The sequence below is a fragment of the Xenopus laevis genome, chromosome 2L (genome assembly GCF_017654675.1).
Source record: "Xenopus laevis strain J_2021 chromosome 2L, Xenopus_laevis_v10.1, whole genome shotgun sequence".
NCBI classification, from domain to species: Eukaryota; Metazoa; Chordata; class Amphibia; order Anura; family Pipidae; genus Xenopus; species Xenopus laevis.
In genome coordinates this window covers 15,108,970-15,133,501 of record NC_054373.1, presented here as the reverse complement: position 1 = coordinate 15,133,501, position 24,532 = coordinate 15,108,970, and the positions used below count along the sequence as shown (strand labels likewise).

The following is a 24,532-nucleotide window of genomic DNA, read 5'->3' as shown; positions in this document are numbered from 1 at the left end:
AAATAATAAAAAAACTATTGCTTAGAATTACTTAAAGGCGAACCACCCCTTTAAATTTCCCCAGCTTCTACCCATAATCACCCACTGCCCACCATGAAATGCTTTCTATTGACATTAGGAGAAAGTCTGGGGGTGCCTTGGATTATGAAGGTGACGGGGTGCATCTGGGCAATAATGGTGAGACATGAACAACCTGCACTTGATTCCAAGGGGATCAAATAATTCAAAAACTATTACATTATAAATAATGAAGACCAATTGAAAAATTGCTTAGAATTAGCCATTCTATAACATACTAAAAGTTAACTTAAAGGTAATAAGAAAACATAATTCTAAGCAACTTTGCAATATACATTCATTACAATATTTCTCTGTTTTTTGGAGTTATTTGCATATGTAATGCAATTAAAGGAGAAGTAAGCCATAAAAGTGAATAGACCTAAAAATGCCATATTTTATAAACTGAACTTATTGCACCAGCCTAAAGTTTCAGCTTGTCAATAGCAGCAATGATCCAGGACTTCAAACTTGTCACAGGGGGTCACCATCTTGGAAAGTGTCTGTGACACTCACATGCTCAGTGGGCTCTGATTGGCTGTTGAGAAGCTAAGCTTAGGGCTCGTCACTAATTATCCAGCAGAAAATGAGGTTGGTCTGTAATATAAACTGATGCTACAGGGCTAATTATTAAATTCTGATGCTAATTGCACTGGTTTCTGTGCTGCCATGTAGTAATTATCTGTATTAATTACGAATCAGTCTTATATTGTGACATTTCTATTCTATGTGTACTGTATATTGTGAGTGGGTCCCTAAGCTCAGTAAGTGACAGCAGCACAGAGCATGTGCAGTGAATCAGCAGAAAAGAAGATGGGGAGCTACTGGGGCATCTTTGGAGACACAGATCTTTATTGCTAAAGGGCTGTCGTTGCCTTGGGCTGGTACAGAAGCACAAAACATAATGTACAACATTTCTAGCTACTTCTTTAGTTTAACTTTCCTTGTCTTTTAAAAGCAGTATTTGTCCCTTTCTATTCTCTGTCCTGATGGTTCAGACTTTTGATACAATGTAAGACAAGGCAGCTAATTAAGGGGAAAAGAGGGGCCTGGACTGAGGGGTCTGCTTCCTCTATAGCATACTAGAAACCCCTTCCCCAGCCACTGTCTTACCTGCAGCAGGGAAGCAGAACGCATCAGCACGAGGCGGATAGTGGGCGGGATCTGGGTAGGGAGCAGGTGGGGAAGTGGGCGGGGTCTGAGCAGGGAGCAGGAGGAGTCTGTGCAGGGAGTGGGTGGGAAGTGGCTAAAAATGCTAAATGGGAGGGAGGATGGGGGGATCAGAGTGCACTGGGACCCTCTGAAGATTTTTTTGCAGGGGGCCTGGCGCACTCTACACACTGTTAAAGCCTGCGGCAAAGTACAAAATAAGTGAAAATTCCATTTTATTCCATTTGTAGCAAAACACTTGCATCCATTTGTAGGGACCCTGAGATTTGGGTTAAATTATGCAGGCAGTTCCCCTTTAGTATTTGGACACCTAAGGGTCCTTTAGTTAACTTAGGCAGCTATGTCCCTGGCTGGGTCCACACTAGTTCATGGGGATTGTCCACTAGACGGCACTGTTTGATAATATAAAGGGGTTTAGCACCATGCGGTCTGGGTCTGTACTGGGACTTTGCCTCACTGAGAGGTACTACAGGTCCAGGTCTGCCGGTAAAGTTAGTGAAGCGTGAGATAGGGATAGTAATACAGTAATAGTCACTCTAGGAGTGAGAGTCAGCACAGGGTAGCTAGAGAGCAGATGTGGCTCCACCGAGGAGAAGTAGTGGGGTTAGGAACCCGTGGTATGTGAACCACTAGAGCAGGGACTACAGTGGGTAAGTTGAGGACCAGATAGGGTACCAAGACCCCAGGCTGAATAAAGTGGGTGAGGTGAGGACCAAATCCGGTGCCAAGATACAAGACCCCAGGCTGAGAAACCTATGCCTTAGTGCTTCACCAGAGGGATAGTGCCAGTGAGAGTGGTAACTATTCCCCAAGTCTATTGTTGCTGATTTATATTGCATTCTACTCCTGTTGTATCTTGTACCCCCTGGAGGGAATATTGCTGTTTGAAGCTATTCTATGATTGCTGTGAACATCAAAGTGCTTGTGAACTACTACCTAGCCACTGTTCTCTGTAAATAAACCAGTTATAGTTTACTGCAAAGAAACTGTCTGGCTGAATATCCTGCTGCATTTATCCACACCAGGTACCGGGAGTTGCAGGGAGTTGCACGGGTACACTGGGGGTCTGGTCACACTACAAGCAATTTTAGCCTGGTCACACATCGCCTTAATACACAGCAAAAGTACACTCAAGGGTGCGCTACACAGTATTAAATGGCATTGTTGTACATGTGACTTTTTTCAATTTAGTGCAGTTCCATGCATGGGGGTATTGTCTAACTCTCTTCCCTAGACAGGTGCCTTCCCTCAGGACTCCAGTGCAGCTGCGCAGGATACACAGATGTTATTGCCGCCCATCATTCTGCATCATTAATAAATCCAGCACACGGGTGAGACATGGACGTCATGCAGTTTGTGTGTTATTATTATAATGGGGGCCTGCAACCCTCCTGATGTTACAATTGTACTTGCTATGATCCCCTTGTAACCAAGTGCAGGTTGTTCATGTCTCACAATTATTGCCCAGATGCACCCGTCACCTTCATAATCCAAGGCACCCCCAGACTTTCTACTAATGTCAATAGAAAGCATTTCATAGTGGGTGATTTTGGAAGCTGGAGTCGTTTAAAGGGGTGGTTCATGTTTTTTTAACTTTTAGTAGGTTATGGAATGGCTAATACCAAACAACTTTTCAATTGGTCTTCATTTTTTCTTTGTTACAGTTTTTTAATGATTTGCCTTCCTCCTCTGACTTCTTCCAGCTTTCAAATGGGGGTCACTGACCCCATCTAAAAAAATAAATGCTCTGCAAGACTACACATTTATTGTTATTGCTTCTTTTTATTACTCATCTTTCTATTCAGACCTCTCCTATTCATATTCCAGTCTCTTATTCAAATCAATGCATGGTTGCTAGTAGGCTTGCACCAAATCCACTATTTTGGATTTGACCGAACCCTTTGTGAAAGATTCGGCCGAATACCGAACCGAATCTGAATTTGCATATGCAAATTAGTGGTGGGAAGGGGAAAACATTTTTTACTTCCTTGTTTTGTGACAAAAACAAGGAAGCAATTTCCCTCCTCGCGCCCCTAATTTGCATATGCAAATTCGGATTCAGTTCGGCCAGGCACATGGATTCGGCCAAATCCGAATCCTGCTGGAAAAGGCTGAATCCCAAACCGAATCCTGGATTCGGTGCATCCCTAGTTGCTAGGGTAATTTGGATCCTGCCCATCAGATGGCTGAAATTGCAAACTGGAGAGCTGCTGAATAAGAAAAACGAAATAACTAAAAAAACAATATAATAAAAAATCAATAGAAAACCAATTGCAAATTGTCTCAGAATATCACTTTCTACGTCCTAATAAAAGTTAACTGGAAGGTGAACAATCCCTTTAAGTTAACTTTAAGGGGCCGATTCACTAAGCTCGAGTGAAGGATTCGAATGAAAAAAATTCGAATTTCGAAGTATTTTTTTGGTACTTCGACCATCGAAATTGGTTAAATTCGTTCGAATACGAACGAAATCGAACGAAAAATCGTTCGACTATTCGACCATTCGATAGTCGAAGTACTTTCCCTTTAAAAAAAACTTCGACCCCCTACTTCGGCAGATAAAACCTACCGAAGTCAATGTTAGCCTATGGGGAAGGTCCCCATAGGTTTGCTAACCTTTTTTTGATCGAAGGATTTTCCTTCGATCGTTGGATTAAAATCCTTCGAATCGTTCGATTCGAAGGATTTAATCGTTCGATCGAACGAAAAATCCTTCGATCGAACGAACTTTTAGCGCTAAATCCTTCGACTTCGATATTCGAAGTCGAAGGATTTCAATTCGAGGGTCGAATTTCTAAGTATTTATTACTTCGAAATTCGACCCTTAGTGAATCTGCCCCCAAGTATGTTGTAGAATGGTCAGTTCTAAGCAACTTTTCAATTGGTTGTCATTAAATGATTTGCCTTGTTCTGCCAACTCTTTCCAGCTTTCAAATGGGGGTCACTGACCCCATATAAAAACAAATGCTCTGTAAGGCTACGCTTGCCCCGAGGAGATAACATAGCCCTGATGCGAGTCCATCTAATTCTTACTTCAGCCACCAGGTGGCTCTGTGTGTCTTTGGTGGTATATAGTACAATATAGTGATTTATATGTATAAACACTTGTGAGTGCATGGGCTACAGCTGGAGGGGAAATTGTATTGTAAGTTCCACTGGGGCAAAGAGAAGACCTTTAAAGGGATACTGTCATGGGAAAACACAATTTTCAAAATGAATCAGTTAATAGTGCTGCTCCAGCAGAATTCTGCACTGAAATCCATTTCTCAAAAGAGCAAACAGATTTTTTTATATTCAATTTTGAAATCTGACATGGGGCTAGACATTTTGTCAATTTCCCAGCTGCCCCCAGTCATGTGACTTGTGCTCTGATAAACTTCAATCACTCTTTACTGCTGTAATGCAAGTTGGAGTGATATCACCCCCTCTCTTTTCCCCCCCAGCAGCCAAACAAAAGAACAATGGGAAGGTTACAAGATAACAGCTCCCTAACACAAGATAACAGCTGCCTGGTAGATCTAAGAACAACACTCAATAGTAAAATCCAGGTCCCACTGAGACTCCTTTAGTTACATTGAGAAGGAAAAACAGCAGCCTGCCAGAAAGCATTTCTCTCCTAAAGTGCAGGCACAAGTCACATGACCAGGGGCAGCTGGGCAGACAGGATCCCTTTTTACATTCGGCAAAACCAACACCCACACTCTCCATCGTAACCATTATTGCCCTCAACAGAATCCTTTCCTTGCCTATAGAAAAAACATCATCATAACTGATTTACCCCCCACACTGGGGCACATTCTCCCAAAGTCTGTAATACATTTCTGCCCATTTCTGCACAGTGAAAACTTAAAGGAGTGCTTCACTTTTATTTTAACTTTTAGTATGTTAAAGAGCTGCCAAAGCTGCCAAAACTTTTCAATTGCTCTTCAGTATTCATTTTTTTTTATAGTTTTTTAATTATTCGCCTTCCTCCTGTGACTCCTTCCGGATTTCCAATGGGGGTCACTGACCCCATCTAAAAAAAAAATGAATGCTCTGTAAGGCTACACATTTAGGGGCAGATATATCAAGGGTCGAATTTCAAAGTAATGGGATATTTTTCTGAACTCCCACAACTTCAAAATTCGAATTAAAAAAGACCAAACTAAATTTATTAAAAATTTCGACGTTTCTGCGGGTGAATAGGCTGTATTCGTTCAAAATTGAAGTAACATCGTATTCGATCGAATTTGATTCGAATCGTAGAAATTTTCAAAGTCCACTAATTGACTCCAAATAGGTTCTAGGAGGTCCCCCATAGGCTAAAACAGCAATTCGGCAGGTTCTAGATGGTGAATGGTCGAAGTCAAAGTTTTAAAGAGACAGTACGTTATACATTTCAAATTTTGGAATTTTTTTTGAAATTTGAATCGAATTTAGACTATTCCCTAGTTGAAGTACACAAAAAATAGCTCGAAATTCAAATTTTCACTTCGACCCTTGATAAATCTGCCCCTTATTGTTATTGCTACTTTTTATTGCCCATCTTTCTATTCAGGCCTCTACTATTCATATTTCAGTCTCTGGATACACTGAATCCACTATTTTGCATTCGGCCGAACCCCAGAATCCTTTACGAAAGATTCTGCCGAATACCGAACCAGATACAAATCCTAATTTGCATATGTAAATTAAGGGTGGGAATGGGAAAACATTTTTTCGTTGTTTTGTGACACAGTCACGTGATTTCCCTCCCCGCCCCTAATTTGCATATGCCGGATTCGGTTCGACCAGACAGAAGGATTTGGCCGAATCGAAATCCTGCTGAAAAAGGCTGAATCCTGGATTCGGTGCATCCCTACATATCAGTGCATGGTTGCTAGGGTAATTTAGAGGTCAAAGTAGAATATGTATGCACTCCCTGGCCTTTCCGTATTCAATAATCTGGTGCTCAGTCCTCTAGGGAGACGGCACTCCCCTGGGTTCACAGGAAACGAAAAATTGAGGAAACGGCACACAGAATTGAATGCAAAAGGGGATATACCCCTATGGATATATTGTGTCAAACAGCACAACGTTTCGGGGGCAGGCCCCTTCGTCAGGTGATATGGCAAGCTAATACAAACAGTCCGTAAATAGCCTATCAGCCCTCCCACCAACAGAAAAAAAACTTCAAAAAACTTTACTCAAAAAAACATTTTTTTTGTTCTTACAAAAAAGAAAAAATGTTTTGCTCAAAAAACATTATTTGAAACAATTGTCCATTTAGAACCATAAATCCAATCCAAATAATAATCCAAAAATGGTAAATTAATAAAAGGGCAAAACGAAATTCAAAAAAGTGAAACGAACAAATCAAGGTATAAGGCACACAAAGAGATTATCCTTTCCCTACTGGAGTATTACCTTTCCCTTGGAGAATAATCCTGCACAGAAGTTTATCTGAAAGGTAAAGAGATACAAAGTCAGTTATCAATCTCCTGCCAAACTGAAACATTTATAACCAACATAGCGGTTTGTTACATAAGTTTAAGGTGATGAAACTGGAGCATTCTAAACAAACATAGTGGAATGTTGCAAAATGAAAAAGTAGCGGAAATGGTTGTCAAAGTTATAAGTAGCAGGATAAATTGAACTCTTCAGTTAGTCCCCTTGGCATTTGTGTTTGTTACAAAGACTAGGTGGGTGAAAGCTGGTGGGGTTAAGTAAATTGTTGCGATCTGTGGTTTTAGTGTATAGAGAGGTAACAAATCCTGTGTCACTATATTGTATATTCACATCCAGAAAGTGAATCATAGAGTGGTGTGATTCTAACGTAAATTTTATGGATGAATGTACGTTGTTGAGATAATAACTGCCATGATTGAAGGGATAATAACTGATGATATTTATGAATTGCTATTGAGCAAGGAAGCTAAAATTCCGTACATTTATTTTCTTCCCAAAATTCATAAATCCCTTACAGACCCCCCGGGACGTCCTATTGTATCTAATGTAGGCTCATTATTACAACCATTAGCGATTTTTGTTGATGTGGCCCTGCAGGATATTCTCCCCACCTTGAAACCCTGTTTTAGGGATACCACTGATTTCCTTACAAGGCTTAGTTCAATCCCCTCTCCACCTCCAAAGGGTATTCTATGTTCTCTTGATGTACGTGACCTCTATACCTCAATACCACACGAGGAAAGTGTTAAATGTGTACGTACTTACCTTGGACGTACATCTCTACCCACATATAAAATTAATTTTTTATGCACTTTGTTAGAATTTGTTCTTACTAAAAATGTCTTCTCTTTTGAAAAAAGGTACTATTTACAAATACAAGGCTGTGCCATGGGGGCAAACATGGCACCGGCATACGCCAACATTTTTATGGACTATTTCGAACAAACATTTGTATTTTGTAACACGGAATTCTCTTGCCATATTCATTCCTACATAAGATTTGTCAACGACACATTTTTTATTTGGACTGGCACACAGATTTAACTTGATAATTTTTTTAATTATCTCAACAACGTACATTCATCCATAAAATTTACGTTAGAATCACACCACTCTATGATTCACTTTCTGGATGTGAATATACAATATAGTGACACAGGATTTGTTACCTCTCTATACACTAAAACCACAGATCGCAACAATTTACTTAACCCCACCAGCTTTCACCCACCTAGTCTTTTTAAGGGTTTACCAAGAAGCCAAATGCTACGTGTAAGGAGAATCACTTCGACTGACGCACTATATGCGCAAGAGTCCACAGTAATGGCCAATAAATTCCTTAAAAAAGGTTATGATCAATCAGGAATGGAAAAAATCAAAAATGAAATAGGTGTAATACCGAGGGAAGAGTTATTAAAACAAACGAAAAAATCTAATAATAAGTCTGACCGGGTACCATTTGTTTCTACTTATGACACCAATTCTGTAGCCATTAAAAATATCATCCTCAAAAATTGGATGATCTTAAAAAATGACCCCAAATTTGGTAAATTATTCTCTGTTCCTCCAATTTTTTCCTACAGGAGGGGGAGAAACATAGGGGACATGGTTAAGAATAAAAAAACCTTGACTCGTTCTGACAAGATACCCCCTGGTACCTACCCGTGTCATAACTGTGGGCATTGTAACAGCATAATAAGGGGTGACTGTGTTACACACCCTTGTAAAGGCACACAACATCGTACAATGGGATTCCACACTTGTAATTCCTTGAATGTCATTTATTATATTAAATGTCCATGTGGATTAGCATATATTGGCCAAACAAGCAGACCAATTAAAATACGACTCAATGAGCACAAATCAGCTATACGAAACTTTCAACCTGCAATAGAGGATAAAAATAAATTGACTAAATACACTAAACACGAAACTACACTGGCTAAGCATTTTTTTTTGAAAAACAACATGGAGTTTCACAACTACGTTGGCAGATCTTGGAAGAGGTGGAGGTGAGCAGTGGGCAAAATTTAAAACAAAAGCTGTTACAACGTGAAAGTTATTGGATTTGGTTGTTACAAACACAAATGCCAAGGGGACTAAATGAAGAGTTCAATTTATCCTGCTACTTATAACTTTGACAACCATTTCCGCTACTTTTTCATTTTGCAACATTCCACTATGTTTGTTTAGAATGCTCCAGTTTCATCACCGAAAACTTATGTAACAAACCGCTATGTTGGTTATAAATGTTTCAGTTTGGCAGGAGATTGATAACTGACTTTGTATCTCTTTACCTTTCAGATAAACTTCTGTGCAGGATTATTCTCCAAGGGAAAGGTAATACTCCAGTAGGGAAAGTATAATCTCTTTGTGTGCCTTATACCTTGATTTGTTCGTTTCACTTTTTTGAATTTCGTTTTGCCCCTTTATTAATTTACCATTTTTGGATTATTATTTGGATTCGAGTTATGGTTCTAAATGGACAATTGTTTCAAATAATGTAAGAACAAAAAAAATGTTTTTTTGAGTAAAGTTTTTTAAAGTTTTTTTTCTGTTGGTGGGAGGGCTGATTTAAAGGGCTATTTAAGGGCTTAGCTTGCCATATCACCTGACGAAGGGGCCTGTCCCCGAAACGTTGTGCTGTTTGACACAATAAATCCATAGGGGTATATCCCCTTTTGCATTCAATTCTGTGTGCCGTTTCCTCAATTTTTCGTTTAGGGTAATTTGGACCCTAGCAACCAGATTGCTGAAATTGCAAACTTGAGAGCTGCTGAATAAATAACAAATAATAAAAATCAAATGCAAAGTGTGCACTATGTCATACTAGCAGTTAATTTAAAGGTGAACAACCCCTTTAACCCTCCATTTTTGTAGGGATGAAGAACCTGGCCCAAAAGCAGTGCATTCTGGGAGATTCGCCCTCACCATGGGGGAAAGGACAACATACACATATTATAGAGAGATGGATGAATGAATACATACGGGAACGTTCATGAGAATTACATTTAAAAAAAAAAAAACAGTTTTGGGTGGAGTTTCGCTTTAAGATCTTCTGTACACGCTCCGGGCAGAGGAGCGAGCCAGCGGGTCACGTGGTCCTGAACGCACGCTCATTCGTCAGCTGTGAGGGCGGTGTCCTAAAAGCGCTGCTTTAATTGGCTGGAGGAATCACATGGGGACAGTTGTGTCACGCATTATCTCGCAAACTGTGCGGCTGCTGCTCTAGAACTCTCCAGTGTCTGTCTGTCAGTAGTTGTGCTGCAACCATGGTGAAGGCAGTGTGTGTGCTGGCGGGAAGCGGCGATGTGAAGGGAGTGGTGCACTTCGAGCAACAGGCGAGTATTGTAGCGGGGGCGCTCGTACTGCCGTGCCCTTTCCTTGTGGGCCTGTCATGTCCATTGAGCTGCTTGTTACGCAGCCTGCTCCTCGGCGTCGTGCCTGCAACGCTAACCAGTGTCCCAACAAGCTGTGCACGGTTTGACTGACAGAGCAGTGCATTCTGGGAGGAGGAGGGAGACTAGACTGACCGTGCATTCTGGGAGGAGGAGGCAGACTAGACTGGCAGTGCATTCTGGGAGGAGGAGGCAGACTAGACTGGCAGTGCATTCTGGGAGGAGGAGGCAGACTAGACTGGCAGTGCATTCTGGGTGGAGGCAGTGGAAGGGGTTATTTCTGTATTACCTGTATTTGTTTATTATAACACGACTGATCCAGACAATTAATCCAATTGATCCAAAAGTGTTAACAAATCATTTGTATATTTTGAAATTTAAACTGTAGCCCCTGTAGTGCAGTCAGTGAGGGGCCCCTCCATGTTGTCCTTTTATATTCACTTTATATCAACTGCTGTCAGTATAGGAGTAAGGGAGCCGCACACTCGAGGGCCCAGGCTTCTGCCACTGCCCATAGTAACCAGTTTAGCTCCAGTGTCGGTTGCTATTGGGGTTGCCACCTTTTCTGGGGAAAATACCGGCCTTCCTATATATTTTATCTTTTTCCCCTGTTAATAACATTGGGATCCACCGTCATTTTTACCGGCCAGGTGGCAACCCTAGTTGCTATGAGCACACGGGGTATTTATAGGCAGAACAAGGAACCCCAGGAGAATCATTAGGTTTCCTTTTGTTCAGTGCCCCACTGAGTATAAACTCCAGAGCAGGTGGTTGTGGGAGTTGTAGTTCTGTGTTGACTGTAGCCTGTCATTATGAATCGTCCCTTCCCCCAGGACTGGAGCCTTTCCTGTATGTACCGTATATACTCGAGTATAAGTCGAGTTTTTCAGCCCCCAAGATATGCTGAAAAACTCTACCTCGGCTTATACTCAGGTCAAGCGCCAAAACGGTCGCTGGCGTCCAAGAATATTCGCCAGCGTCCAAGAATGGTCGCCGGCATCCAAAAACGAGACGCCGGCACCTCCAATGGGAGCAGAGACCCTTAATTTTTTGATTGAAACTTACCAGAAGTTGCTGCATTTCTCACCCTAGGCTTATACTCGAGTCAATAAGCTTTCCCAGTTTTTGGATGTAGAATTAGGTACCTTGGCTTATACTCGGGACGGCTTATACTTGAGTATATACGGTAGTATATCCAGCACCAGTCTCCTACTCGCTCCTAGTGCAGAGCTTCATGTGTATAAGAGCTTTGCGTATTAGAAATTCATATATAAGACATAGGAAAGGGTTCAACTTTCTCATGCTGCAAAGAATGCTTGGGAGTTGTAGTTCAGTTATACCGAGTTACAGGTTGTTGCTGGACTTTGACACACTTTCTGGCCTTGGATTCCTGCCCTTTGTGCCACAGAGCCCGTGTTGTGGTTGTTGAGTCACGTGTCGCCCTTTCATCCCAGAGTTTGTTGAGATGAAGCCTCTGCTGTGTGACAGGTAAGTGCCGGCCTATTCCTGTGGCTTCATCGCTGCATCTGTGCGCTGCTCCCGGGAAGCCACATCAGCCGTCTGTCCTGCTGTGAGGGACGGGGTCACTGTACTTCATGTGACTTATACAGGGCGGCAAAGCTACTCCTGATCATCTCCACTTATTAACCTGATGTGGTTCCACATTGCGACTGTGCAGTTAATGTCGCTTCCCAGGCAGGAGCGCAGATCCCTGATGCACCACAAAACCTCCCTGTTTATTGCACACAGCACAAGCTTGCAATTAGGCACAGTCTGTGAATGACTACAGGAGCTTATGTCTCTGCAGTGGGCTCTTTACACCAGCAAGGGGCAAATGAACTCCTCTAGATGCTGTTAAACTACAACTCCCTGTGTCTGGGCTCCTTTAAGAAGCAGATGCCAGTGCAGCAGAATCTCAGCCTGATAATCAGGCAGTTGCTGTGTAAGTGTGACTCAGCACTTTTGGGTTGAAAAGACAGTTTTTGTTTTGCAACGACAAATATTTGCTCCTACGTCTCATTGGCCAGAGAAGTGACGGCTGTAGCTTTCAACACAGGGAGGTTGAACTACAACTCTCAGTATCCCACAGGTCTATTGTCTGTTGATATCTGCTTGTGGGGGGGGGGGGAGCCTGAAAATTAACCCAAGCAAGGGAATATTCTCTGTGGCACTGATTAGTTTCTAATGCTGTAAATGGTTTTATATTAACCCATTGAGTGCTGACACCTTTTGCTGTGTGGGTGGCCAGTAAACCCAGGTTGTGGCACCGATAAAAAGGCCACTGAGAATCTATAATACAATGGTACCTTTCCTCTGCTTTCAATCCTTAGGCACTAAAAAAATATTAAAGGGGTTGTTCACTTTTGAATGAACTGTTAGTATGATGTAGAGAGTGATATTCTGAGACAATTTGCAATTGGTTTTCATTTTTTATTATTTGTGGTTTTTGAGTTATTTAGCTTTTTATTCAGCAGCTCTCCAGTTTGCAATATGGCGGCTAGGGTCCAAATTACCCTAGCAACCATGCATTGATTTGAATAAGAGACTGGAATATGAATAGGAAAGGGACTGAATAGAAAGAGGAGTAATAAAAAGTAGCAATAACAATAAATGTGTAGCCTTACAGAGCATTTTTTTTTTCTAGAAAAGGTCAGCGACACCCATTTCAAAGTTGCTTCAAAAGAAAAAGGACTAACTATAAAACTCTAAAAAAAAAAAATTAAAAGATAATGATCAATTGAAAAGTTGCTTATAATTGGCCATTCTATAACGCAATAAATGTTAACTTAAAGGTGAACCACCCCTTTAAAAGGGAAGTAGTGTAAAAGAGAATAAGGCTAGAAATACTGTATTTTGTATACTAAATATAAACATGAACTTACTGCACCACAAGCCTAATCAAACAAATGATTTATGCTTTCAAAGTTGGCCACAGGGGGTCACCATCTTGTAACTTTGTTATACATCTTTGCAAGACCAAGACTGTGCACATGCTCAGTGTGGTCTGGGCTGCTTAGGGATCGTCATAAATGATCAAAACAGCTGCCAGAAGCCGATACAGCAAGACTGATTAATAATCAGAATATACAGACTGCACTGGGTCCTGTGTTGTCATGTAATCTAATGTGGATTTTATAGTTTTTGTATTGTTTAATACAAACTTTCTCTAACTCTGCAGAACCAGTGGCTGCAGCAAAATAATCCTCCAAATAGAATCCCAGTTTATCTGTTTAAATCTGGCTCCATGATCTTTGTCCCTGCAGCTGGAGTTGGAAACAGTAAAGGGAATTTAAATGCAAAAATAAAATCCAATACAAATCTCTACACAGTCGCCGACTGCTCTACAGGGAAACAAACAAAGCTGCTTGAGTTCTGCATGGCTGGGAAGTAAGGGGGGGCTCCCCCTGCTGTACATAAGTATGATTGTTTCCCTGCAGAGCAGTTAGGGACCGTCTGACAATTTACTATCCACAGCAGTAAATGAAGGGAGAATTTCACTGCATACAGTCGGGTTTCTTATAAAAACGGTACACATTTAATTAAAGTACATTGGAGATAGGATTCTTTTTCATTAAAGAAAGTAAAAATCGGAATTTATTTATTTTTTTTTCGCACCATTTAGTAGTTGAAAAGTCACATGACTGTAAGGGTACGGATAAAGTTCGGCTGAATCAAAATGCTGTTAAAAGTGCTGAGATTGGACAAAAGTGTAGAAATGTACAGTTAAATCCCCAGTGTCCCTTAATAAAGTCCCTGTGTCTGTACAGGATGAAGGAGCAGTGAGTGTGGAAGGGAAGATCGAGGGACTGACTGACGGACTGCACGGCTTCCATATTCATGTGTTTGGGGACAACACTAATGGTAAGTATAATGGGACTCGTGGGCTCTGACATGTACAACCCTGTGATTGGAGGAGGTCACGTTACCTATAGGGTCTTGTGCAACTACACAAAGATACTGTATTTAGCCAGTCATTTCAGTGTAATGATACTTTATTAGTTTTATTGTGACATCTCTCTGCTTATTCCAGGCTGCATGAGCGCTGGATCTCATTTCAACCCCGAGAACAAGAATCACGGAGCCCCGGGAGATACAGACAGGTGATTGTCTCTATGTCCTTCCTGTACACTAACCTCTCCTCAAACTTCTGCATAACGAAAAGCTAAATTACTGACAAACCACAAATAATTAAAAATTAAAATCAATTGCAAATAGAATCAGAATATCTGTCCCTTTAAGCAGCCCATGTACATATTGTTTATCTGTCCGTCATTCAGTCCCCAATGAGGGAGGCCCCAGCTCTTATGAAAAGTTATGATCAAGTCAAGGGTAGAAAACCACAATGTGTGTGTTCTGATTGGCTGCCATGTAAGGTCTGTACCAAGTCACTCTCTGATTCGTCACTTATTCAATCCACAGAGATGTAGTTCTCATGCGGATCAATGTCTGTCTGTAACGGCTCTACTTTCCCCGCAGGCACGTGGGAGACCTGGGCAATGTGACGGCTGAAGGTGGAGTCGCTCAGTTCAAAATCACAGATTCTCTGATCTCCCTGAAAGGCCCAAACTCCATCATTGGCCGCACTGCTGTGGTAAGAACATTATTCCCTGGCCAACATGAGCCTAAACCTGCATCTGGCTCACTAATAGAGATTTAATGTGGGATGTACCATGTACTGCAAGATCTTTCTGTTTAGTGACGGCACCAAATAAGCAGATCTACCCCTCCCCCACCCAATTAAGCTTCCAATACCTCTGATCAAATTTGGATTTGATTCAACAAATCCGTCATAAATGGGGCAGACCCATAAAAGAGGGGGATACATAAATGGGGCTGACACCTAAATGGACACATAAATGGGGCAGACATATAAATGGACCCATAATTGGGGCAGATATGTATCTGGCTAAAGGTGGCCATACATGGGCCGATAAAAGCTGCCGACAGACCGAGTCAGCAGCTTATTGGCCCGTGTATGGGGCCCCCCGACGGGCTTCTCCGATCGAGACGAAAAAATCCCGTCTGATCGCAGCTGCATCTGTTCATTGATGCGTCCCGAGATCCGACCGCCCGTTACTATTCGTTAGGATCCAATCGTTGGGCCCATGATCGGATCAGCCCAATATTGCCCACCTCAAGGTGGGCATATCAGGGGAGAGATCCAAACGAGCGGATCTCTCCGTGTATGGCCCCCTTAATTCTTAACTAGATATCAGGAGGGCCCCATACAGTTTCCTGCTGAGTCCGAGTGAACCCAAATGCAGACACTGTTGCGCTTTCCTATTGTCCTTGACCTGGAGCTGAGCTAATTCACCTGGCATGGGAAGGGTTAAAGGCTATTAATATACAGAGGGGGGAGGGGTATATAATATGGGTTACATCTCCATTGATTTGGTTCTTGATTTACATCTTCTCTTTCCCCAAATCAGGTCCATGAGAAGGCAGACGACTTGGGCAAAGGTGGAAATGATGAGAGTCTGAAAACGGGCAATGCTGGGGGTCGTCTGGCTTGTGGTGTGATCGGTTATAGTCCGTGATCGACTCCCCCGAAGCATTTAGTCTCCTCGTTGTGTCTCATCGGCACTCGTTCTCCTTCTCTCCGCACTCAGTTACCGCTCTCCATTCTTCTTGTGTTTATCTGATTGAATAAAGGACACACCTTTGTCATCAATCCAACTTGTTCCTGAATTTTATATAAACTTATTAGAACTGATTCCTCTGTGTGATGTTCAGTCTGATGACTTGATTATTATTATTATTGTTATTACAGTGGAACACGAGTTACTTATCTAGTAAATAAGGGTGATGTGAATTTATTATTCCCTCAGACTGACATTTGCTCCCCGCCGAAATAAACTCGAATGTCAGGAAGGCTGCAAACATCACCAAATTGATCCCAGGACGTCTCCCATTGACTTAAACAGTAATTCGGCAGGTTTTAGGTGGCTAATTGTCGAATTTGAGTTCTTCAAGGGCCAGAATATGATAAATCTCAAAATTCGAATTAAAACTCGAATACAGTTTGAATAATTCAGAGTTTGAAGTTTGAGAGTTTTGAGCAATAAAAATTCGAATTTTCACTTTAACCCTTAAAGGAGAACTAAACCCTAAAAATTAACATGGTTAAAAATGCTTGTCAATAGCGGCAATGATCCAGGACTTCAAACTTGTCACAGGGGGTCACCATCTTGGAAAGTGTCTGTGACACTCACATGCTCAGTGGGCTCTGATTGGCTGTTGAGAAGCTAAGCTTAGGGCTCGTCACTAATTATCCAGCAGAAAATGAGCTTCCCTGGCTGTAATATAAGCTGATGCTACAGGTTTGCTGATTATTAAATTCTGATGCTATTTGCACTGGTTTCTGTGCTGCCATGTAGTAATTATCTGTATTAATTACTAATCAGCCTTATATTGTGACATTTCTATTCTATGTGTACTGTATATTGTGAGTGGGTCCCTAAGCTCAGTAAGTGACAGCAGCACAGAACATGTGCAGTGAATCAGCAGAAAAGAAGATGGGGAGCTACTGGGGCATCTTTGGAGACACAGATCTTTACTGCTAAAGGGCTGTGGTTGCCTTGGGCTGGTACAGAAGCTCAAAACATAATGTACAGCATTTCTACCTACTTCTTTGGTTAAGTTTTAGTTCTCCTTTAATAAATCTGCCCCTCAGTGAATGAGACACATCCGTCAGATGAATGTGTGGAGATGTCCTGGTGTATAGATGGAGGCACATCATTCTAGGCTTGTGTTTCCCCCTCTTTGCAGTCCACAGCTTGGTGGCTTAGTGCTTCTCTCCCCCCACACTTTACAAGTAACACTCCAATGAGTATTGGCATGTGGCTCCTCTAAATCCAAAGCAACAAAACCTCTGACTAATCCTCACAAACTGAACTTTAATACAGTTGGAGCTTTTCTGGTAACACAAGCCCAGGTGTTGGCTGCAGATACACAACTAAACTATTTCACTGTGAGGCTGATGCTCAAGCTCTGGCGGCTACAAGTAACTGCTCTTTACAAATATAAAAGGAAACCCTTGTACAAAATAAACTGCAGCTGAAGTTCCTTTTTGTTCATCTTTAAAGGGCATGTAAAATCCCATTTTTACTTTCTTTAATGAAAAAGAAACCTATCTCCAATATACTTTAATTAAACAATGTGTAGTGTTTTTATAAGAAACCTGACTGTATGCAGTGAAATTCTCCCTTCATTTACTGCTGTGGATAGGAATTGTCAGACGGTCCCTAACTGCTCTGCAGGGAAACAATCATACTTATGAACAGCAGGGGGAGCCCCCGCCTTATTTCCCAGCCATGCAGAACTCAAGCAGCTTTGTTTGTTTCCCTGTAGAGCAGTCGGCGACTGTGTAGAAATTTGTTTTGGATTTTATTTTTGCCTTTACATCCCCTTTACTGTTTCCAACTCCAGCTGCAGGGACAAAGATCATGGAGCCAGATTTAAACAGATAAACTGGGATTCTATTTGGAAGATTATTTTGCTGCAGCCACTGGTTCTGCAGAGTTGGAGAAAGTTTGTATTAAACAATACAAAAACTATAAAATCCACATTAGATTACATGACAACACAGGAGCTAGTGCAGTCTGTATATTCTGATTATTAATCAGTCTTGCTGTATCGGCTTCTGTCAGATATTGTTTGACTTGTGCTGTTTTGATAATTTATGACGATCCCTAAGCAGCCCAGACCACACTGAGCATGTTAAAGCAGCAAAGGGAGGAGCAACATCTTACTAATGCCCTTGGGTTGGGAATGTGATGTTGGACAGGTGTCTGGATACTTATGAGCATATGGTGTCATTACAGATACTACATAATCCTCTTGAGGATCATCCCTACAACTGCCATATTGCTGTTATTTAGCATTGAGAAACTACTGTGCAATTTGGGAGCATACAAGAGTTGTACTCCAGATTACACTGCTTTGTCAGGTTTATGTCCCCTTTAAGCAATTATGGAAATGCCACGTACCCAAAATACCCCAGTTCTCATGCATTCTAGATAAGATTCCAAACTTGAGTAATTGCACAACATGCACTTTTAGCCTGGTCAGAGTAGCCTTTATCTCACTGTAGGTTTGACCTATGGAATAAAATAGGCCCCATATGAAGTTGGCAGTGTCCTACTGGGACACCAGGGACCCACTCTCAGTAATATTATTCTTCCTCTCCTCTTTTTTCATAGTCTCTTTTCTTTACATACTATAATCTATTATTCCATCTATTTAGCCTCTTTGTTCTCATAGAAATAGGGAACGGCCATGAAATAGGCCAAATGTTTAGCAGCATGAGGGAGTTTTCCTGGTATCCCTGTTGGCCAGTCCGACAGTGCCAGTTGGGATGAGTACTTATTTGTGCCCTGGGTACCCCTGGAACTATAGCAGGGTGACTGTTACCCCAATGTTTCTATATATCTGTAACCTTGTTATGGGCTAAGGGGGCCCAGCCTGAAGGCCAGTTAGGGGGAGATTTGGGGTGAGTGTTTATTTATACCCTGGGTACCCCTGGAACTATAGCAGGGGGAATGTTACCCCAATGTTTCTATATATCTGTAACCTTGTCATGAGCTAAGGGGTCCAGTCTGAAGGCCAGTTAGAGTGAGATTTGGGGTGAGTGCTTATTTGTGCCCTGGGTACCCCTGGAATTATAGCAGGGTGACTGTTACCCCAATGTTTCTATATATCTGTAACCTTGTCATGAGCTAAGGGGTCCAGTCTGAAGGCCAGTTAGAGTGAGATTTGGGGTGAGTGCTTATTTGTACCCTGGGTACCCCTGGAACTATAGCAGGGTGACTGTTACCCCAATGTTTCTATATATCTGTAACTTTGTTATGAGCTAAGGGGGCCCAGCCTGAGGGTCAGTTAGGGGGAGATTTGGGGTGAGTGCTTATTTGTACCCTGGGTACCCCTGGAACTATAGCAGGGTGACTGTTACCCCAATGTTTCTATAAATCTGTATCTTGTTATGAGCTAAGGGGGCCCAGTCCGAAGACAGGTCAAAACAAGAAACAATACAACAGTTCAGGATCAACAATAGGCAGGAAAATAACCAAGTTTACTTCCGTTGGCATCTATGTAAGGGGACAGTTTTGGCGCCAAACGTCAGGGCACAACGTGATGACGCTGTGCATCAAACGTAGTGCGTCTGCACCTGACGTGGCATGCATGTTGTCCGAAGAAACGGACAAGCGAATGGGCGTGAAGACGTGAACACAGGCAGCAAACGCCGAGAATGCACAGTAGTCTGCACACCCCTGCGTCTGTGCACAGGCGAAGACGCTGACACGTCCAATGGCACCTTACACCTGGGTACCTGTCCGTGGAGGGTGCGTTCATTTCTTAAGACTGGGCACCTGTGGAACGATAGTAGGATGACCACTACAAAGATGTTGGGGTGCTGAGTCTTCATGAATTCATGGAATCTAAAAAAAATGTATCTAGTGGCAGAACTGGTTCATGGAAGTGTTTTTTTCTCCTGCTGCATTTTTGAGTCATTTTGTATCTTTTGTCAGCCCTTTGTCTGTACAGACCCGAAGAAGCATTTACCTTTGTGTTAGAAACAAATTACTACATCAGTCCCCTGGAGTTTGGGGCAACTGAATCCGAAGAATTAATTGAACCATCACTATGATGGGCTTAGTATCAGAAGACAATGTGAATAGAGAAGAATTTATAAAGTATCCCCCAGGGAGCACTTTTCATCAAGGTTGTCTTGAAGAATCTGATCTTGTAGGACGTTCCATGTGACCTACATTTAATTTTTCTACCTTACCTGTGTCATCCATACAGCAAGAGCAGAGAACTCTTTTTTAACCTTGGCTCCCAAGATGTTGGTGGACTACAACTCAGAGAAGACTTCAACATATCATCAAAGGCTAAAGTATGCTGGGGGATAAAGTTCTGATCACCAAACATCAATGACTACTCTCTTATGTAGAATGGAAGCAAATCCCACTGACAATGGTCCATCATCTAGTGAAGGTTCTGTGTGTAGATGAACCGCACCCTTTCCACGATGCTTCCTGCCCTGGTGGTGCAGATTTCTCTAGACGATCGGCACTCGTCAGTACAATGTAGAAGATTTAAGAGAATAGCACAACACCATGTATGTTGCAGGTGGGGAGCTTACCCCTTTTATTTAAAGTGACCACCTTTAAATCCTGACGAAGGGAGGGTTAATCCCCCCAAAACGTTGATGCACAGGTGGTCACTTTAATTAAAAGGGGTAAGCTCCCCACCTGCAACATACATGGTGTTGTGCTATTCTCTTAAATCTTCTCCATCATCTAGTGAAGCCTTCCCAGAAGATTACAGATTTATAGCAGCAAAGAAAGGACCAACTTCATATCAATCCCCTTGGATTTGGAATGAGACGTTGGACAGGCAGGTGTCCACATACTTGTGCCTATATAATGTCAACACATACATAACAACATACAAACATACATGCACACACCTCATACCACGAAGCTCTCCTATTCTTGGGGCAACGCGGTTTCAGCAACAATGTGAAATGTTTTTGGATATGTTATCTACTATTCACCAAAACATTGAGTCCATGAATGGTGCACAATATTTCCAGTTCCTAAAATGACTACACACAAAATGGCACGTCCTTCATTTTTTATATTTTTATTCTTTTATCTTTGGGTTGTTTTTTTTGAAATAGGAATCATTTTGGTAAAGCTAAAAATGTAACATCTTCTGCTTCTCCCAAACACAAGAGTATAAAATCACAAACGAATCATGAATACCAAGGGTAATACTGCTTTACCTCATTGCAGGCGTGCCTTTATCAAATAAAAATCAAACTCACAATTTATTAAGGTGCGTACTTTGGTTGAAAATTGTTAGTCATTTGGTCACAGTTGGGGAGACTCTTAATAATCAATGTTCCAACCCCTTCCAAAATCCAGTGGACCTTACTTTTCCCTACTGATATTTAAAAATATCTCTTCTATTTAAAAACAAGGTTTCTGTTGACAGTGTTTAACCACTACAACATCAGACGTGAACTAAAGGTCCACTTATTCCTAGTAAGGAAGGGGGCCTTCAGCATTGCTCCTCATACATTATTGTCCTGTTCTTAAGTATCCGGCTAAACCTACAAGTCCAATGGAGCTCTTCATGCCATCGTCCTATCAACTTTTAGGCTTAAGAATTTAATACAAAATGATGACACCAAATAGTGAAAATTCTCAGCACAATGACACTTGGAATACAAATGAACACACTGGCAGATGAATAAAGACTGTAGACTTTCAAGGGAGCAATCTACACTTATGTTCAAAGAGCAGGGTTTGGGCTTCTATGTCCATGTGCAGGTTCCCAGGCGTTTAATCGGCAGAAGGAGCACGTCCACTGGAATCTGAACGGACCTTGCCTTCGAATACGTATGTTTTGTGTCTGCAATCAATGCCCGAAAAACTGGACGCTGGATATGACATGGCGGCCACCAACCCTGCTGCTCTACTTTGTTCTCCTTGTTCTAGACAATGAAACTGAAGACACATCTTAAGAACTTGACCACCTCTTTGGTTCCTATGACCAACTGGAGTAGGATAAGTTGTTTAATTATATTCTCCCTTCCAGTTAAACTATCAATAAGATCAACTTAAGAGTTTACAAAAAAATTAAGGTGGAAAAAACTTTTTTTTAAATAGGCGAAAATAAAAGCCATGTTTCACTGGTGTTTTTGGCTCCTTTTAGCCCATCTCACCCTAACCAGGTTTGGTTCTTATCATTGGTGACATATTGTCCCTTTCTCTCTGTATTCTGAGAGATGAGAGAATAAATCTGGCTAGAAAAAAAGAATATTGGTGAAACTAAAGGGATATGGTAGATTTATCAAGCGTTGAATTTTCAAATTCAAGAGTGTCAAAATTCACAGATTCGTATTTTAATTCCCCTATTTGAATGTAAATTCGAACGTGAGATTTATCACACTCGACCATGGAAACGGTTCTAATTCAAACCATCATCACCTAAAACCTGCCGAGTTCATGTACAAGTCAATGGCAGAGGTCTGTTGAGCCATTTTGAGACGTTAATAGCCTTTCTGACATTCAAGTTTTTTTTTTCGATAGAAAAACTCGATTTGTATGAATCGAATACGATTCGAATTTTCTAGTAGGAACCATTCGTTTGAATATTAGACATTCAAATCGAATAGTGGGTATATTCTAATTAAAAAAATTCACATGAATTCAAAATTAGACCTTTGATAAATGGGCCTCTTAATGAAGCCCGTTTCACTATAAAACCATTTGTACACTAAAAGTAGGGAGGGGGGTAATATGTACTGTAAAATTTAGACCTGACTACCTGACTAGCATCCTGTTGGGTTTTTTTTCACGCAGGAGTGGAAGGATCTCACACAAAATTTGTTACGAAAATAGAGTTTATTAAAAACACAAACCTATTTTTCTGAGGACCTTAATGTTTTGGGGATTTTTTTTCCTCAAAAAAACAAAAAGAATTCTGCCTTGTAAACGTGAGTGTGCATTTAGAAGGTTACAGAAGACAAGTAATCTTTGCAATTAGATGGAACCATTTCAAACAGAAGGAAACCCAGATAATTTGCAATTACCCAAAAATCAGCAAGGGAGGGGGGTTGAAGAGAAGCAAATATTTTACAGCATAATTTACACTTCCCAAGCTCTCAGCACAGTAATGTTTCTTAGAACTATTTAAGGCTTTGCTGGATTTGATCCAACATCCCTTTCTGCTTCTTCAGATGATTTAGCCGTTTGAGGCTGTTCTTCAGTGGGGGTTTTCGCAACAGGTTCTGCTTTACTCTCGTTCCTTTCAGTAACTGTTTCTGCATTTCGCATTCTACTACTTAAAGGTTTGTGGTCTTCATCAAGCTCTGCATCAGATTTTCTATTTTCGAGGAACTCTCCCCTTCCTCTAGGGTGACTCCTCTCTCTCTCATGTCCCATTGACCATCTATTTCTTTCCTCAGAGTCTCTTTGTCTTTCACGGCTAGGACTTCCTCTACCCCAGCTGCTCCGCCCACGATTAGGTGGTCGCTCATGATCAGGGTCATCAAAGCGCCTACCAAATCGTTCTCTGTCATCTTCATTTCGACTTCCAAATGAACGCCTTCCAAACCTTTCTGCTTCTCTGCCAGGAGGAAAGCCTTGCCTTTCACCTCTGAATTGTCTACCATCCCGCTCTTCAGGTCCTCCATGACCTTCTGGTCCTCTCTGTCTGGGAAAGTGGCCTTGTGGACGTAAAGGGCCCCTCATCCCATGAGGTGGCATACCAAAACCACCCTGCCCTGGAGGAGGGCCTCTGTTCATCATATGAGGGGGGGCAGGCCTTTGAGACATTGGAAAGCGTTGCATGTTTGAAGATGGAACTCCAGGAGGCCTCTGCAGTGGTATTAAACCAGGTCTTGCACCTAAAAGACCAGTAGAAGGAGGGCCAGGGTGTGGACTGGAACTGGGTCCTTGTGAGGGGCCATGAAGAGGTCCTTGAGGTGGGCCATGATGGGGTCCCTGGGGAGGGCCATGATGAGGCCCCTGGGGAGGGCCATGATGGGGTACCTGGGGAGGACCATGATGGGGTCCCTGGGGAGGGCCATGATGGGGCCCTTGTGGGGGGCCATGATGGGGTCCTTGATAATGACCTTGCAGGGGTCCATGGAAAGGACCCTGTGGAGGTCCATGATAAGGACCCTGTGGTGGGCCATGAAATGGACCTTCTGGTGGTCCATGATAAGGCCCCTCTGGTGGTCCATGATAAAGCCCCTCTGGTGGTCCATGGAACTGGCTTTCTGGTGGCCCATGATTAGGACCTTCTTGAGGACCATGATGGGAACCTTCTGGCAGACCGTGATGTGCACCCTCTGGTGGGCCTGAACGGGGACCTTCTTGTGGGCCTAGATGAGGACCTTCTGATGGGTTATGATGAGGACCCTCAGGTGGGCCATGATGGGAGATTTCTGAAGGACCATGATGAGGATTTTCTGGTAGAGTGTAATGATGACCTTCTGGAGGGCTGTGATCAGTACCATCTGGCAGGCCTTGGTGGGAACCTTCATGGGCACCTTCAGTTGTGCCATGACGGGGACCCTGTGGTTGGCCTGTAAAAGGTCCTTGTGGTGGACCTGGATGGGCACCCTGTGCTTGTCCTTGTTCTGGGCCCTCTTGGGGATCACCTGAAAGGAAGAGAAAATCGACAATATAAATATACATATAATTTAAGTTTGTATTCTATAATGTTTAAAAACAAAGCTGATTTTGGCTCTTGGCGACTGCATGTGTGAAGCAATACCATATGAAAACAATTAGGCTTCAGATTACGACGGCTGCATGATTACTTATACCCTTTTTATAAACCATCAACCAAGTGACCGTTATAAGGCTGTTTATAGAATCAAAATCCCAGAAACAACTGTTACACCTCTCATTTCTGTTCGATAACTGACACAGGTGTATCAGGCACCCCAATCTTATTTA

The 24,532-nt window shown here is 42.1% G+C and overlaps 2 protein-coding genes across 4 annotated transcripts in view; one reads left to right on the top strand and one right to left on the bottom strand.

Moving 5' to 3' along the window:
* Positions 1-9,778: 9,778 nt before the first annotated feature.
* sod1.L (superoxide dismutase 1 L homeolog) lies at positions 9,779-15,723 on the top strand. Its single transcript, NM_001372113.1, has 5 exons — positions 9,779-9,995; positions 13,820-13,913; positions 14,083-14,152; positions 14,529-14,643; positions 15,482-15,723. The coding sequence occupies exons 1-5, from the start codon at positions 9,927-9,929 to the stop codon at positions 15,587-15,589; spliced, it is 456 nt and encodes a 151-aa protein (NP_001359042.1). The 5' UTR covers positions 9,779-9,926; the 3' UTR covers positions 15,590-15,723.
* Positions 15,724-22,449: 6,726 nt separating this feature from the next.
* Positions 22,450-24,532, bottom strand: part of scaf4.L (SR-related CTD associated factor 4 L homeolog) — an 86,990-nt gene continuing 84,907 nt past the window's right edge. For all 3 annotated transcript variants that reach the window (XM_018245944.2, XM_018245942.2, XM_018245943.2), the window contains exon 20: positions 22,450-24,231. In XM_018245944.2, coding sequence (XP_018101433.1) covers positions 22,757-24,231 — 1,475 coding nt within the window. In that variant the 3' untranslated portion in view covers positions 22,450-22,756. The remainder of the gene's footprint in view (positions 24,232-24,532) is intronic.

Excerpts from the sequence above, each read along its gene's own strand:
- sod1.L (NM_001372113.1), top strand. The coding sequence starts at position 9,927 with ATGGTGAAGGCAGTGTGTGTGCTGGCGGGAAGCGGCGATGTGAAGGGA. Across the intron at positions 9,996-13,819 it reads TGGTGCACTTCGAGCAACAG|GATGAAGGAGCAGTGAGTGT; the intron begins GCGAGTATTGTA and ends GTGTCTGTACAG. Across the intron at positions 14,153-14,528 it reads GCCCCGGGAGATACAGACAG|GCACGTGGGAGACCTGGGCA; the intron begins GTGATTGTCTCT and ends CTTTCCCCGCAG.